Source organism: Carcharhinus amblyrhynchos, chromosome 11 (genome assembly GCF_965287045.1).
Source record: "Carcharhinus amblyrhynchos chromosome 11, sCarAmb.v2.hapA, whole genome shotgun sequence".
In the NCBI taxonomy this organism is placed as follows: Eukaryota; Metazoa; Chordata; class Chondrichthyes; order Carcharhiniformes; family Carcharhinidae; genus Carcharhinus; species Carcharhinus amblyrhynchos.
Genome location: NC_137334.1, coordinates 28,252,273 through 28,270,059, shown reverse-complemented (window position 1 = coordinate 28,270,059; position 17,787 = coordinate 28,252,273). Strand labels below are relative to the sequence as shown.

Here is a 17,787-nt window from a genome sequence, read left to right as displayed (position 1 = left end):
ACAAATGAGATCAAAAATTTCTGCACTAAAATCATATCAAATTAAAACAACAGATCTTGCTGACTGATTTTAAATATCATGTACAACATTGCACCTAATTGAGATTTGAACTGTTGAACAAGTTTCTGTTTTACCACTTTGCTGCCTGGAGACAATGCACTATTTACAATCAATATCAGCATTTTATGTCCATTCACACATATGATGGTGCTGCAGTTCACCATCTCACCTTTCTGCTTGCTATTTCCAGATTCAGTTATAGTCAGCCAAGTTGATTTGACTCTCTTATTTTGCCTCATTCTTTGCTAATCATTCTGACAGCAGAAATCTGGTTATCTGAAGAGACTAAAAAAAAAATCAAGAGCTAAGCTAAAATTAGGCTCAGATTGCCAGTCATTTACCTTCGATTAAGTTGCTCCATCTGTTGGATTGAATTAGAACGTTGAACAATTTGTTGACAGGCAGGAGTTGTGGGTCTTTGCCAAGTGGTTGTCCTGTTCACATGGTCTACATAAAAGATCCGGCCATGGCTATCAATCCGAGCTTCCCAATCTACGGTTTTAAAAAAGCAAACAAATCAAGAGGCAGAATCATGACAGTCAGCTTCTGCCACATAAGAAATAAAACACATTCCCAAAAACAACTTGAAGATTTCAACTTGTGCCAGCCAAATTTGAATGCTTGAACAAACATAATTTATGATGACAAAGGGACAGAAGATAACATCTTAACAACAAAATGAATACTGCAGCTACTGTACTGATTTAATATTTGTATCTTAGCTAGTCCATCTTTAGAAGTATAAATACTGCACATTCCTGAAATATTTCATAAAGTATTTAGAATATTGCAGAATATAATAGGTTTCCTACAAAATGCTGAAAGGAGATTTATAACAGTCATTAGGAAGGGCTATGATAAACTCAGAACTGTCATTAATACTGTTTGTAATACAAATGGATGCTTGCATTAACATCTGACTTATTTTCATGCCAAAATGTTCATCCCCCAACCCCCAATTAAAAATTCAAAATGATATGAATCTAAAAAGATTCCAGATAAAAGCAAATTACTGTGAATGCTGGAATCTGAATCAAAAACAGAAAATGCTGGAACATCTCAGCAGATCTGACAGCACCTGACTGGGATAGGAGGAAAATTTGAGGGCCAGTCACAGACTTTCCGCAGCCTATTTAGGCACATGCAAGGCAAGTGCTTCATCAAAGAAGACTTCAAAAGATGGAAGGAAAGCAACTTAGTAACCAAAACTTTGAAAATATTAACAAGCAAAATGAATTCAACTTTGAGCTTCATGACTTGTTGTAAGATTTTGTCCCCAAATCCACTACCTTATGTTAGAACATAGCAACCATTTAAGAGCTGAAAGATTAGCAACTTCCAAAAGTTGGAATGAGCAGCAAACTGATCAAGAGAGGAAAAATGTCTTTCTTTGTGTGCAACATTTTTAAAGACAAAATTCCTCTTCTGTGACCCCATGATCACTTGGAAAAACAATCAGAAAATTGCAATTTAACAAGGGTATAATTCCAAAGATATTGCCCATAGATTTTCCATGATTCTTTCCTTTCTGAAGGTGATATTTCATGCTGGGATATGGTTTTGGAGACTGTCTTATACTTCATTCACGTACTCATTCAACAAACTACAATCTACAACTTGCATTTAGATAGCACCTTGGAAAATCCCAAACTGCTTTCATCATGTATTGAGTGACACTGACGGTCAGTAGGGTATTCAACTGGTAGAGGCCATCATAGGAAAGCCCAAACATGCCCTCAACAATGCACAAACATGGGTGACTGCTAAATAACAATCAGAAATGGAAAAGCTGTGCAGTTTTCCACTCTTATGCTGCAAAGATTAAGCTCAGCTGAAATAACTCCAGAACTGCTCCAGCTAGGAATGGAAAACATTTCTACACAAAGGGGACATGGCTTGTCAAAACTGTATTAGACATAATGGAGGGGCAGAATTTCCACAGGTAGTTCCAGAACATCCACTGTAACTTCTGCAGAAAACTTTTTCTGTCATTTCTCCAGAGTTTCCATCAATCTTCCTAAATTAATATGGACATTTGGGAGAACCCTTATGGGAATAACTTGTGCAAGTATCCATTCTGAGCAAATCTGATAGACTCACTTGGTGGTAGTGGTTCATCAATACGCTGATAACGGGTAACGTCCTGCCGCACTGAGGGTAAGGATCTCAAAGGCTGGTGGGTGCTTGATGGAGAATCTGGCCAATAATGTTTTAAAATCATAAAAATATTTCACAATGTGATGTAGTACACAAAAATGGTTATGAAACTTATCAATATTTTAATGTATATTAAGCTGCTGTGCCACTGAATCACTTTCAATGCAAGTGCCACACAGAAACTTTGTCATTTCATTTATGTAAATTCAGGTTAATGATAGGTAGAATAATATTTTTGTCTAGCATAGACAATAATAACAAGCTGATTTTTCTGACATGCTGTTTAAGTCATTTACTTTGCTATTTGACTAACTGGCTTCAAATTGTTTGACTCTTACATGCAACTGTTCTACCTTAATTTTGTTTTAAATTTACCTGGACTATCACCTTCATCCTCTGCTGTGGCTTCACTTCTCTCCTCTGGAGTCACTTGAGAAGGTCTGGCTTCTTCTTCCTGTGATAGATCTGTTGTTGTTGTTGCTGCTGCTGCTGCTGCTGCTGCTGCCTGCAAACTTCTCCTTCTCTGCCAAATTTCTTCTGTTTCTGGTAATGCATCCATTTCAAGAGGTGCTGTCTCCTGCTGCTGTGCCTCAGTATTTTCAGTTTCTTCACCCACTGGAATATCTGGAGTACCTTCAGAATCTTGGCTTTTTGCTTGAACTTCGGCCACTATGTCAGCTGGACAGGCACCATCTTCCTCATCCTGTGAAGAGAATGCTGGAGTTTCTGAGAACCTGGCGCTTTCGAAAGAGGAAAATCGTGTTGTGCTTTCTACAGATGAAGATACTCTTGTTGTGTTGCCACTTCCATTGCATGAGCTATCAGCACCTTCAGCATCACTCTCTCCCTCGGGCCTGGTGCTGGCCTCACTCACGCTCTCTGTGCGGGTTGTATCACTTTGCTCATTTTCTGAAGACAGTTGGGATCGTTCTGATGTCTGATCCACTGATTCTGTCTGTGTGAGCAATCTCTCTGCACTGTTTCCAGCATCAACAGTTTGTTCAACTGTAGGCCCAGAAACTTCTGGAATTTGTTCATCTTCTTGGCAGGTACCGGTTACAATATTATCACTACTCTGTAACTCAAGATTGTCCTGTTCTCCTTCTTCATCTCCAACCTGTGCTGCTGAAGAAAGGCCGCATAGCAGTTGATGAAAGTTCTTAAAGTGAGAGTCTGATGATTGTTCATATGCTTTATCTGAGGATAACATCGCTTCAGTTTCTATCAGATTTATCTGAGAGTCAGAAGACGAATCAAATGGAAGCTGACCTCCATTTCTGTTTTGCTGACGGTCCATGTGCTCATTACCAATGTTTCTAGAAGGACAGATAAATTGTATACCATTTTCCCCATTTTCTCTTGCTAACTGGAATCCACAAGACAATTCCTGATGAAGATCATGATCTTCTTCATCAGAGTCTATATGGAGCATTGCATTTAATCTCGTGTCTGTTGGGAAACTGCTTCTCAGTTTGGGAGATGCTCCAACTTGATGGATGTGAGCCTCTGCCAAACTTGACTTTGTACTTTCATTGCTATCAACTGTATCAAGATAATCATTCAGTGATTCTTGACGATAGGGTGAACATCTTGCTGGGGGTGGCCTTGTTACTGTAGGTTCACCAGGTATTGTAAATTTACTGTCAATGCTTCCAATTTCACTGGTTGCACTTGGAATAGGCACCGCCCCACTTTCTTTCTGTATAGGCCCATTCACAAATATTTGCATCTGGTCAGGATGTACTGCTGATACTAGTGGATCTGGCATATCTTCATCATCAGACGGACTGCCCAAATCTCCATTTTCAGTACTTGCTCCAAGATAAGCACCCAAAGTCTCAGGAGAAGCATCTAATAAAAACAATGTATAGGTTTAGCTTAGAGTACATAAAACACAATTTACTGTCAAAGTAGTCATGCCCTATTTTGGGCCTACATATTAGTTATATTATAAATGTACTATAAGGTCACTCAGTTAGCTAAAAAAAAGACTAAATACAACAAATCTTGCCTATAGTGCTTCCAATTCAAATTATTAACACATAATACATGAATAGGCAAACTAAGTGGTACATTTTTTTCCCCAAACAGTACATTTCAGGCACAGCCCTCAAGCTTCTAGACAACACCTTCTTCTAAAGCCATTACAGCACAATAGAAGGCCACTCTGCCTAGTGGCTCCATGCTGGCTCCCTGGGGAACAATCCTGTCACCCTAATACCTCTGCCTTATCCAAAGTCCATTCCACTTGCCTATTTTTGTCTTTTTGTGATTGATTGATATCAGCCACACTTGAAAGTTTGGTATCATCAGCAAATGGTGAAACTTTAATTCCAACAACCAAGTCATTTATTATGTATATGTATTATATATCTCAAAAAGAGCAGTGGCCATTGAAGGACACCACTGTCCATCGTCCTCTATTTTGAAAAACGACCATTTACTACAACTTGCTGTTTTCTGCCCTTAAACCAAGCTGACACTGTCCCTCCTATTTCACAAGCCTGAATTTTGTTAACTGGTCTTAATGTGCTCCTTTGTCAAATGCTTCCTTAAAATCCATATAGATAACATCCACCGTACTTCCCTCATCAACCTTCTCTGTTAGTTCATCAAAAAGGACCCATTAGTCAAACACTATCTAGCTATCCCAAGTTAATTCAAATCTCTACAAGTGCCCTTTTGCTTTCCATTTGCCTTACCCACTATTAATGTTAAACTAACTGGCCTGTAGTTACTTGGAATGTCCTTGCACCTTTTCTTGAACAAGGGTGTCACATTTACCACTTTGCAATCCTCAGACAACTTTCCCACATATCTGGGAAAATTGGAAGATTATGGCAAATTCTTCCTCTCTCGCCATTACCACTTTCCTGAGCAATCTGACATAGAAGCCATTGAAGAAGTAGTGAAAGTTTAATAAGTGTCCAGCAAGAGAAATTGATGGGGTTAAACTGTTTATAATTCAATGCAAGGAGTATTACAAATAAGGTAGATGAGTTAAGGGCACAGGTAGACACATGGCAGCCTGATGTAATTGCTGGAATGGAAAACGCAGCTAAAGGAGGAACAAAGTTGGCAGCTCAACATCCAAGGTCATTCACCTTCAAACATGATAGAATGCACTAATGGTTTAAAAATTAATTCCCGTTGTGAGAAGGGATGACATACTGAATGGGTCAAATGGCTTTATGGGTTGAGTTTAGAAATAAAAAAGGGGCAATCACATCACTGAGAATATACTACAGACCTCCAAATAGTGAAAGGGAGGCCGAAGACCAGATATTTAGGCAAATTTGTGTCTGTACGAAAAAGAGGGCAATAATAATGAGGCTTTAACTATGCCAATATCAACTGGGATTCAAACAATATCAGGGGCACTGAGGGAGAAAAGTTCATGCAGTGTCCAAGAAAGATTTTTCAATCAATTAGTGACAAACCCAACAAGAGGAAATGGAATTCTAGACCTGGTCTTGAGGAATGAAGGAGGGCAAGTGTGTGGTCGCCAGCTGTCACTTCACGTTGGGGAAAGTGATCACAATTCAGTTAGATTTAGCATTAAGAACATAAGAACATAAGAAATAGGAGCAGGAGTAGGCCATCTAGCCCTTCGAGCCTGCCCCGCCATTCAGTAAGATCATGGCTGATCTGTCGTGGCTCAGTTCCACATTCCCGCCCTCTCCCCATAACCCTTAATCCCCTTGCCTATCAAAATCTATCAACCCGCGTCTTAAATATATTTAGCGAGGCAGCCTCCTCCACTTCAACGGGCAGAGAATTCCAGAGATTCACCACCCTTTGAGTGAAGAAGTTCCTCCTCAACTCCGTTCTAAACCGCACCCCCCTTTATCTTGAGGCTGTGCCCTCTAGTCCTAATGTCCTTTCTGAGCAGGAAGAGCCTCTCCACCTCTATCCTATCCAACCCATTCATCATCTTATACGTCTCAATGAGATCTCCCCTCATTCTTCTAAACTCTAACGAGTACAAGCCTAGTTTATTCAGCCTCTCCTCATAGTTCAACCCCCTCAACTCCGGTATCAGCCTAGTAAACCTCCTCTGCACTCCCTCCAAGGCCAAAATATCCTTGCGTAAGTGCGGCGACCAAAACTGCACACAGTACTCCAGCTGCGGCCTCACCAGTGCCCTGTACAGTTGCAGCAAGACCTCCCTACTTTTATATTCAATCCCCCTCGCTATGAAGGCCAGCATCCCATTAGCCTTCCTGACCACCTGCTGCACCTGCAGGCTGGGTTTTTGCGACTCATGCACAAGGACCCCGAGGTCCCTCTGCACCGTCGCATGCTGCAGTTTTTCGCCATGTAAGTAATAGTCCTTCCTACCATTATTCCTACCAAGGTGGACAACTTCACACTTGCCAACATTAAATTCCATTTGCCAGTTCCTGGCCCATTCGCCCAGCCTATCTAGATCCTTCTGCAGACTTTCCGCACCCTCCACACAATTTGCCGTTCCACCAATCTTGGTGTCATCAGCAAATTTCGACACCATACACTCGGTTCCCTCCTCCAGATCATCTATATAAATGGTAAATAGCTGAGGCCCCAGCACCGACCCCTGGGGCACTCCACTAGTCACCAACCGCCAATCCGAATAGCACCCATTGACCCCCACTCTCTGCCTCCTATTTGACAGCCAATCCGCTATCCACGCTAACACCTTACCCCCAACTCCATGCCCTCTGACCTTCTGTAATAACCTCTTGTGCGGCGACTTATCACATTATTACCACATTAAAGGACAGAGATAAAGCCAGAATAAAAGCTTTGAACTGGGGAATTTTGCAGAAAGTAGAAGGAACCTAGCTGAGGTCAACTCGAAGTGGAAAACCAGCAGGAAGCACTAAAAAATGAGATTCTAAATGTATAAAGTAGACCAGTCCCCTCCAAAAGTAAGAGTAGCGCTGCCAAATCTAGACCCCTTGGTTATCTAGAACAAAGTAGGGGAAGATCAAACAGAAAAAGTGTATGATAAACACAAAGAACTAAGCACTGCAGATAGCCTGGATGGAATATAGGAAGTGCAGAGATAAAGTAAAAAAGGAAATATAGCAAGTTAAGTAAGTAAAGAAAACTCAAAGATGTTTTACCAATGTATTATTGGTAAACAGTTAAGGAAAATGTGGAAGCTATCAGAGGTGAAGAAGAGAACCTGTAAATAGGGGCTGTGGGAAGTGTTTCAACTGAACATTTTGTCTCACAAAGGAAAGGGATGATGCAGATAGTCCAGCAGAACACTGAGATATTGAACAGGATAATCATAAAGAGAGAGAAAGTACTTGAAAGTTTGGAATCTTCGAAAGTTGATATTTTGCCAGGGCCATACTGACTGTTTCCAATGCTGCTCAAAGAGGAACTAGCAGATGTTCTGAAGATAATTTTCCAATCCTCACTGGATATAGGGGAGGTACTGGAGGACTGGAGAAATGCAAACACAGTTCCAATGCTTAAAAAGGGATCAAAGGAAATGCCAAACAACTATAAGCCAGTTAGTTTAAGATCAGTGGTGTACAAATTAGTAGCATCAATTCTGAGACATAGGATTAACTGTCACAAAGAAAGGTTTTGATTTATCAGGGATGATCAGCATGGATTTGTTAAAGGAAGGATTTGCCTCACAAACCTGCTTGAACTCTGAGAAAGTGACAAGAAGGATTGATGAAGGTACTGCAGTATGTACATGGATTTTGACCAGGCATTTTACAAGGTCCCACATGGCAGATTGGTCAAAAAAGTAGAAGCCCATGGGATACAGGGTAATGTGGCAAACCGGATTAAAGGTTAATTGAGTAACAGGAAACAAAGAGTAATGATCAATGGATGTCCTTGCAAATGGAAAGTTCTTTCAAGTGGTGTTTCATAGGGTTTGATGTTGGGATCCTTTCTGTTTGTATTATTTATTAATGATTTGGATGTAAACGTGAGAGGCACAATTGGAAAATGTGCAGCAACACAAAGATTGGCCGAGTAGTGGATAGTGTAGAGCTGAGCTATAATCTACAACATTATAGCGATGGGGTGGTGGAGTGAATGGTAAAATGGCAGATGGATTTGAACAAAGAAGCTGAAGTAATGCTTTTATGGAGATCAAACAGTTCTGGTCATCGTATGACAGGAAGGACGCAATTGCGCTGGAGAAAGTGCAGACGAGGTTTACAAGAATGTTGCCAGGGCTAGAAAAGTATAGCAATGAGGAGAGCTTGATGGAGATTTGAAGATAAGTGGCAGTAGATGTAGAGAGGATATGAGGATGAATGTTTTTATGCAAACGATTTTGGGTGTCTGGACTTCACTGTCTGAATTGTTGGTGGAGGAGGCAGAGACCCTAAACTCTTAAAAAGTATCTGGGTCTGCACCTCAAGGGCAGCGAGCTACAGGACTATGAGCCAGGTGCAGGAAAATGGGAATAGAAAGGGCACCTGGGTATCCTCAGGTTGGCAAAGACAAGATGGACCAAATGGCCTCCTTTTGTGCTGTAACTTTTCTATGGTTCTATAAGCTTCCAGATCAGGTGACATATTAATTCTACGTATAGGCACCCTTTGCAGTACATCCAACCAACAATTTTCACGGTATCATTACTTCCACCAGTTAATGTCAAACACGCTCTGTTGATAGATGCTAAATACCGACTGGTTTCAGGTAATGAGGTGAACAGGTATTGTGTACTAGTTGGTTAATTATCCTCAGGTGTGTACATAACAAAGAGTCAGACAGTACTGAGGGAGATTGTATGAGAGTGGAAAAGCTCTGCAGCAAGCAATAAACACTCGACGCCAAAGCATTCTTCACAACTAGACTTGGCAATTTCTCTCATTTGATAGCAGAGCATAGTTTCCTGAAAAATGAAGATCAGAGACTGAGATTTATTTCCAAACAGAAAACTGGTGTTGGAGTTGATTTTTCTTTGAGAGAAGACTACAACTAGAAACTCTTGGGAAAAAAAGTAATTGAAATGATGAGCAGGGAAACAGGATATGACTTTCCACCACTGTTTTATGAAATGGAATCTTTATGATCAATAGGAAAATAAAATCAATATATGGACATGTGTTATGTCTCTGCCAAAAAGAAAGCAAGGAATGGGACTGGCATTTTTGCTTCCTGCCAGGAACAAAATCTGCTGCACAGTATTCTCGGAACTACATGCTCAGGCACTGAACAATACAGAAGGTTTGGACATTCTCAAAATTCATGGATTTAAAATTTATAAGATGACTTATTGAATGCCTGTGAGGCTTAGTCAGACTTTGGTTTTGTTTTAAATGGATGATTTTTCCATGAAAGAATACACCATGGAGTTTAACCAACTATATGAGAGATTGTACTTGGAAATTCCTAAGTCAGTACTCACCTTTAAATTTATTAGACTGTGTTAGAATATTAAATATTGGCTCTTGGCAGACAGCCTTATTTAAGTGCAGTTAAATTTAAGAGAGATACAACTTTGGATCAAATGTCCAAAGTCTTAAAAAAAAATTCTGGGAAAGTATTCATTTCTGGCTACTTATACAGCACAAACGGGCTCTTTAGCAGTCAGACCAAAGATGAAGATACAATACTTGCAGCATTTCAAGACTGTCCAAATACAGAGCCTAAACATCTGTACGAAAGATGAATTAAAACAAAAAATAGCGTGAATCCATTTGGCCACTATAACAGGTGATGGGAGCTGGGTAGTAAACCAGCAGATGCTTTAGGTGTGATCAAGTCTCATTATCCATTGAGCTGCCCAAAGATGAAGTACAGAGTTTTTTGAGACAATACATGACATGGACGACACAGTGGTTAGTATTGCTGCCTCACAGCGCCAGCGATCCAGGTTTGATTCTAGCCTCAGGTCACTATCTATGTGGAGTTTGCACATTCTCCCCGTGTCTGCATTGGTTTTCTCCAGGTGCTCCAGTTTCCTCCCACACTCCAAAGATGTGCAGGTTATATAGATTGGCCATACTCAAGTGTCCCTTACTGTTAGGGAGATTAATAGGGTATTAGTACCCTAGGGATTAAAGAGAGATTAATAGGGCACCTAGAAAAGAATGGTTTGATCGAGCAGACGCAGCACGGATTCGTTGAGGGGAAGTCATGTTTGATGAATTTATTGGATTTCTATGAGGGTGTGACTAGTGCGGTAGACAGAGGGGAACCGGTGGATACAGTGTTTTTAGATTTCCAGAGGCGTTTGATAAGGTGCCTCATAAAAGGTTGCTACAGAAGGTTAGGGTGCATGGAGTTGGGGGTAAGGTGTTAGCGTGGATAGAGGATTGGCTGTCTAATAGGAAGCAGAGAGTTGGTATCAATGGGTGCTATTCTGGTTGGCAGTTGGTGTCTAGTGGAGTGACGCAGGGATCGGTGCTGGGGCCTGAACTGTTTACCATTTATATAGATGATTTGGAGGAGGGGTTGAGTGTAGGGTGATGAAATTTGCTGATGACACGAAGATGAGTGGTAAAGCAAATTGCATGGAGGGTGTGGAAAGTCTGCAGAGAGATCTGGATAGGCTGAGCGAGTGGGCGAGGACCTGGCAGATGGAGTATAACGTTAGCAAGTGTGAGGTTATCCACTTTGGCAGAAATAATAGTAGGAGGGATTATTATTTAGAAGGTGAAAAGCTGCAGCATGCTACGGTGCAGAGGGACCTGGGGGTCCTTGTGCACGAGTCGCAAAAACCCAGTCTGCAGGTGCAGCAGGTGATCAAGAAGGCAAATGGAATGTTGGCCTTCATAGCGAGGGGGATAGAATATAAAAGTAGGGAGGTCTTGTTGCAACTGTACGGGGTACTGGTGAGGCTGCAGCTGGAGTACTGTGTGCAGTTTTGGTCACCGCACTTGCGCAAGGATATTTTGGCCTTGGAGGGAGAGCAGAGGAGGTTCACGAGGCTGATACGGAGATGAGGGGGTTGGACTATGAAGACAGACTAAATAGACTAGATCTGTACTCGTTGGAGTTTAGAAGGATGAGGGGGGATTTTATAGAGACGTATAAGATAATGAAGGGGGTGGATAGGGTAGAGGTAGAGAGATTCTTCCCGCTTAGAAAGGATAACAGGACTAGAGGGCACAGCCTCAAGATAAGGGGGATGCAGTTTAGATCAGAGTTGAGGAGGAACTTCTTCACTCAAAGGGTGGTGAATCTCTGGAATTCTCTGCCCATTGAAGTGGTGGAGGCTACCTCACTAAATATATTTAAGTCACGGGTAGATAGGTTTTTGATAGACAGGGAAATTAAGGGTTATGGGGAGAAAGCGGGAAAGTGGAACTGATCCACTTCAGATCAGCCATGATATTATTGAATGGGCAGGCTCGAAGGGCTAGATGGCCTACTCCTGCTCCTATTTCTTATGTTCTTAAATATGTGGGATTACAGGGATAGGGTCTTAGTGGGATTGTTGTCGGTACAGGCGTGATGGGCCAAATGGCAGCCTCCTGCACTGTATGGATTCTATGGGTGATAGGGAAGGCAAGGAGGATTACATTGATCAATCAGAAGAAATCATGTTGGTCACCAAAAACTTCAGTCTGTTAATGAATATGTTAGTTGAAGATTTGTTCAATTGAGCAGTTCTGTATAGTGGACCTGTGTCCATAGCGTGTGAAGTGGACCGGCTAGAATATTACATGAATCCTTTAAGTAAGAAAAACTGAAGTAAAGTTGGAGAGTATGACAGGTTTACTTCTTTAAAATTCAGTGATGGAAACATGTTGAAATAACTAGAAAGAATAATAATTCTGCGTAAAACAGCAGGGGGAAATCTCTTCATTAGTGCCAATGTAGTACTAAGTGAAAAAACTTACTGTCATGCAAAGCTCTTATGGAAAAGACCCAAATGAAGTTGGACATGGAGCACAATAACAAGATTGTCTTTGGGAGATTTGTAGTTTGCAATTTACACAGTTGGAACATTATTGTCTTCCTTTAAGAACTATCATCTCTAGACAGAATGTTAAACAGTATTAATGGCAGCTTAAAAAAAAGCAAATTTTTACCAAACTATGTCAACAATTTTCACATCTCTCTGGCCACAGGTTGAAGGCTCTGTCAAAGAATACAGGGATACTGGATGAGGAATACAGTAGGCTTGTCGAATGTATTGGTGAAAAATGTGATATTTTGTAAGAAGTACAGGAGAACACCATTGTAACCATAGCAATTGACCTTAAAAGTGTGGGATAAAAAACAATACTTTCTTCCACATTTTGTCGCCGTAGCAATTAGATTAGTTTGGTAATGGTAACTTTCAGTAAAGACAAAAAAAGTAATTATTGATAAGATGATGAAAAAAATGGTTAAGAATAGGGATGGGTCAGCTAAACTCTTAACAGACAATGGAGAAGAATTTAACAAAGATGAATTCAGGAGTGTGCAAGAAAATTTGAAATATTGTAGTACTGGGTTTTTAGTCCTTTCAGCAAGGAGGTATGAGAGAGAAATCACACCAGAGTGACAAAATGCTCCAAAAAATGTCGATGACTAACCAAAATATAAACTGACAACTGCTCTAATGTGTTCAATATTTGTTAAAAACACTCCAGATGGTTGGGGGGAGGGGTTGCTACAGCCGTTATCAATTATTAGTTGATTTTTCTCAGAATATTTGAATGCCATGCATGGAGGGAAGAGAGTTTATTAAGGCAGAGGTTTAAAAAAAAATCAGAAGAGCTTTGTGGTATCAAATCAGGCTTTCAGAAATTAATTTTAAGCCTAGGGACATAGCTTTTCGTAGGAAAAAAGGCAGAAAGAATGGAGAGGCCCAGGAAAAGTTAAAGCACTGATGGCAAAACAATAATCTTGCAATATAGAACATAGAACATTACAGCGCAGAACAGGCCCTTCGGCCCATGATGTTGCGCCGACCAATTAAAAAGCAGTGACCCTCTAACCTAAACCAATCCCTTTCCATCCATAAACCTATCCACGGATCTCTTAAACGCCCCCAAACTAGGCGCATTTACAACTGCAGCAGGCAGGGCATTCCAATCCCTCACCACCCTCTGGGTAAAGAACCTACCTCTGACATTCGTCCTATAACTACCACCCCTTAATTTAAAGCTATGCCCCCTTGTGCTAGCTTTCTCCATCTGAGGAAAAAGGCTATCACTGTCCACCCTATCTAAACCTCTAATCATCTTATATGTTTCAATAAGGTCCCCTCTTAGCCGCCTTCTTTCTAACGAACACAACCTCAAATCCCTCAGTCTCTCATCATAGGACCTCCCCTCCATACCAGGCAACATCCTGGTAAACCTCCTCTGCACCCTCTCCAATGCCTCCACATCCTTCCTATAATGTGGGGACCAGAACTGCACACAATACTCCAAGTGCGGCCGCACCAGAGTTTTGTACAGTTGCAACATGACGCTGCAGCTCCTAAATTCGATCCCCCTACCAATAAACGCCAAGACACCATATGCCTTCCTAACAACCTTATCTACTTGATTCCCAACTTTCAGGGATCTATGTACACATACACCTAGATCCCTCTGTTCATCAACACTATTCAGAGTCCTACCGTTAGCCCTATACTCTACACATCTGTTATGATTACCAAATTGTTAGAGTACATTCCACGCGGCTTATTGACACTGATAACACCTTAAAAAAAACTGTACAAACGATGGAAATTGAAAATGCACCAGTCATTTCACATGCACATATACCTGACCTGTACAAATAACAGGTTGTGGCATATAACAGGCTAACCAAAAGTAGCCCATGTGATAGAGCCATTCATAAAAGATCAGCTACCAAAAGTTGGAATTAAGGTGGCATACATGCCAGAAGAGGCAGTGATTGGAGGGAAACCACCACAGGTAGGAAGGGCAAGAAAATACAAAACTGGCTGGATATAAGACTAGGAGCAGGGTTCCAGATTTATGGATCAGAGAAAGGAAGCATGGTGTAAGTTAAGGCAGTGGACCAAATGATGATCGCAGCCCAAGGAAAAGATCAAAAACTTGTGGAAAGAAGTCCAGTTGTGGGAGGAATAGGTTGAGTAGTCGTAGTCCAGATAGGGATACGATACCTAGTGAGGGATACAGTTTAACAAGAGAAAGGATCAAAGAACAGGGTAGGAGTGACACAAGAAGTTGAAGCCCCATGATAGAGATGCTTTAGTGACTGCTAACAAATTAGATGGTAAATTGGTAAATCAAGCAAAATAAACAGAAAGCGACAGTTAGAGTGAGTTTGGCGTTTACATGGCAGTGCCAGGTAAAGAACTACCAGCATTGTCTCATTGATGAACAGAGAAAGTACCCCTCAAATGGTACACATAAAGCAAAGCCCAGACTTGTAGCTTGGGGATTTCAGGAACGACTGGGCAACCAGGATGTTACAGTAGATTTCCTAACAGCAAGAAAATTAAGTTTGAGGATTTTACTGGCACTTCTAGCAACATACCATGGGAAGGTAAATCCATTGTTGTCAATTCAGCATTTTTGGAAGAGGAATAATTTCAAAAAGCTGAATTCTTAAAACCTCAAAGAAGCTGAAGATATGGAGGGGAAATTATGGAGGCTGAATAACTGCGTTTGCAAACTAAACAACATATCCAGGGTATGGTATTTTTCAGTTGGGTCTGTCTTACTAAAGCAGATCCAGCAATGTTTTATTGGTACTACAAAAGAAAACTAGCAGGCATTTTCTTGATGCATGTAGGTGATTTCTTATGGGGATCTGTGGCATTTTAGAAATTGTGATAGATAAAATTATAAAGAAATTCAAAATTAGAAGTTGGCTTTCTGGAGTTTTTAAGTACATAAGGTTGGACATTAGCCAAACTAAATTGGGAATAATCTCAACAGTCTTACCTAGAGAATGTTAGGAAGATTTGTCGTTCCCAAGGTTGGTATTAGGACCCTTGCTTTACCTGATATATATTAATGATCTAGATCTTGGTATGTATGAGACAATTTCAAAGTTTTCAAAACTTGAAATTATTGTAAACTGTGAAGAAGCAGAGTAGAACTTTTAAAGGACATCGACAAGTTGATGGAATGGAAGATTGATAGCAGAAGATGCGGCAAAGTGTGAGTTGATGCATTTTTTGTACAAAGAACATAGAGAAACAGGCAAAGTTATTAATGGGGTGCAGGATAAGAGAGACGTGGATATGTACGTGTGTAAATCATTGAAGATCGCAGGACAGGTAGAGGAAGCAGTTAATAAAGTATATAGTATCTTGGGCTTTATTAGTAGAGACATAGAGCACTAGAGCAAAGAGGTTACGCTGAACTTTCCAAGACACTATTTAGAGCTGAGCTGGAGTACTGTGTACAGTTCTGGGGCTAACACTATAGGAAAGTACAAGTGTGTTGAAGAAATTTGAAGAAACTGTCGCCACTTGTAAAAAGGATCAAGAATGAGAGAGCACAGATTTAGTGATTTGTAAAAGAAACAAGTGTGACGTGAGAAAAACTTTTTTCACACAATGAGTGGTTCACATCTGGAATGCACAACCTTGAAGTGTGGTGAAGGGAGATTCAATTGAGGCACTCAAGGCGGCATTAGCTTATCCTCTGAAGAGTAACAATGTGTGGGGTATGGAAAAAAGGCAGGGGAATGCTACCAAGTCTTAATGCTCATTTGGAAAGCTGGTGCAAGCACAATCTTACAACTTTTGAACTGTCAAGTTAGTCTCAAATCAGTACAACAACAGCAAAATGACATCAACAGGAAATTCAGCAGATTGATCAGGACCAGATGGAACTTAGAAACCAAAGAGCAATGAAGCATTATTCCAATTGCATGCATCTTTCTTTACCTTCATGAATAGAAGATGCGAGCTCCACTCTGAACTGGAGTTGTCCACTGATATGGTCAGTAGGAAGTCTTCTACCCAGGTTGTAGTTTACAATCTGGTCGCTGTAATAAAGAATAGTGATTCACTTTTAAAATACATCATGCTATGTAAACATTGAAGATCTAATTTTCTGGAATTTCAAGCCATTATTTACTTTATGTATGGTAAGTTAGTTGCTCACTCTATTGCTTCCAAATGGACAAAATGCAAATCTGAGTTAGTTTGCTTTCAAGGATAATGTTACTGGTCATGGAAACAATGCATAAAATTATTCGTTGTTGTGTTAACAGTGAAGAATATTCTGATGCTTTATCTTTTGTTCACCATCCTCATTTTATTATGAATGATGGGAATTTATTTTCTTGTGAATCCAGTTAAGTATGCCCTGACTATACACACAAGCAAAGAGAAGCAATTTTAGCCTCCACAGAACAATCTCCCAACACAGACCGAATGACCTGCAATGTAGATGTATTATTGCTGACCTTGTCATATATTTTATTTGCACACACACACACAAACATTGCAGATACCTGATTCTTAAAATTAACTCTGGAAATTGTAGTTTCTTTGCCAACTTGATTTTAAACTGTAAACCTGAAATAAAACTATGATAGGAAAAATATTTGCTGGCAAATACTGTTCTGCCCATTTTTCAATTTTACTGCAACATTATTTTCTAAAGAAACATCTTTTCAAAAAAAATGAAAGAATTAAAGAATAAATTTTCTTTCAAGAGAACATAAGTTCCCTATTCTTTCTACATTTTCAGAACCAGTTAGTAAAGCAACCTATTTCTTTTCTGTCAAAGTACAAAATGCAGAGATGATAGGGCAGTCCTATAATGAATTACTCCCAAGATCCACACATTGAGATTTAAAATTATTGTTTCTTGCACCTTAACGTTTATTATTCTTTACCCCTGTTATACTTCAACAGAGACGAAAGAGAAGTTAATTTCATATACTGTTTGAGAAATCAGGGAAAATTCAGTAAACTTGTACTAACTAATTCAATATACTCACCCTTCATTTCCAAACAACTAAGTTGTAACTTGGTGAACAAGATATTCAGTTACATGCAAATTGTCATATAAAGCAAACTTGCAAGCCAAACTAAATGAATAATAAACGGTCAAATTCTAATAAAGTCCCACATTCTTACTGTGCTTGGGACAAGAAGTAAAAGGCAGCACAATCATAAATAAATAGTCCTTATTGTACAATAGAGAAGTGGCTACAGGGATGGGCAATAAATGCTGACCTTGCCAGCGGTGCCCATATCCCATGAAAAAATGAAAACTGTTTGTTACCATTGGTGAGAACCACCATAATTAAGTACAAGGTCACCAAGGAAAGGTGATCTATGCTAAAGGAACAACAAAATATAGTTTAGAGATACATTTTAAAATATAGCAAGACCAAAGAGAACTAAGTAAACTCATGAAAGCTGTTCCAGAGTTATTAGATGAACAAAAGACTGGTCCTGTCCCATAACACAACCAGGTCACACAAGAAGTAACTAGAAAATGAGAAAAACATTATGACAAAGACATAACTGAAACTCACAGCAAGTTTGTAGTGACAAGGGATTTGTGTTGTAAGGTAACTACCAGTAGGAAATTGAGTCATCTACACAGATCTAGAGAAATATACTTAAATGAAAGATTAGAAGGGAAGAAATCCATGAAGGGAGAAGCTTCAAAGGAAGAAACAATGGAGGGGCGGCGGCGGGCGGGGGGAGGGGGAGGA

General features: G+C 40.1%; 1 protein-coding gene across 3 annotated transcripts in view; it reads right to left on the bottom strand.

The window, feature by feature from the left end:
* The window catches only part of hecw2b (HECT, C2 and WW domain containing E3 ubiquitin protein ligase 2b), a 366,692-nt gene that overhangs the window by 143,003 nt on the left and 205,902 nt on the right, over positions 1 to 17,787 (bottom strand). For all 3 annotated transcript variants that reach the window (XM_080198794.1, XM_080198796.1, XM_080198795.1), the window contains 4 exons: positions 15,998 to 16,098; positions 2,593 to 4,068; positions 2,161 to 2,256; positions 402 to 552 (listed from right to left, as the gene is read on the bottom strand). In XM_080198794.1, the coding sequence (XP_080054920.1) occupies positions 402 to 552; positions 2,161 to 2,256; positions 2,593 to 4,068; positions 15,998 to 16,098 (1,824 nt within the window). The remainder of the gene's footprint in view (positions 1 to 401; positions 553 to 2,160; positions 2,257 to 2,592; positions 4,069 to 15,997; positions 16,099 to 17,787) is intronic.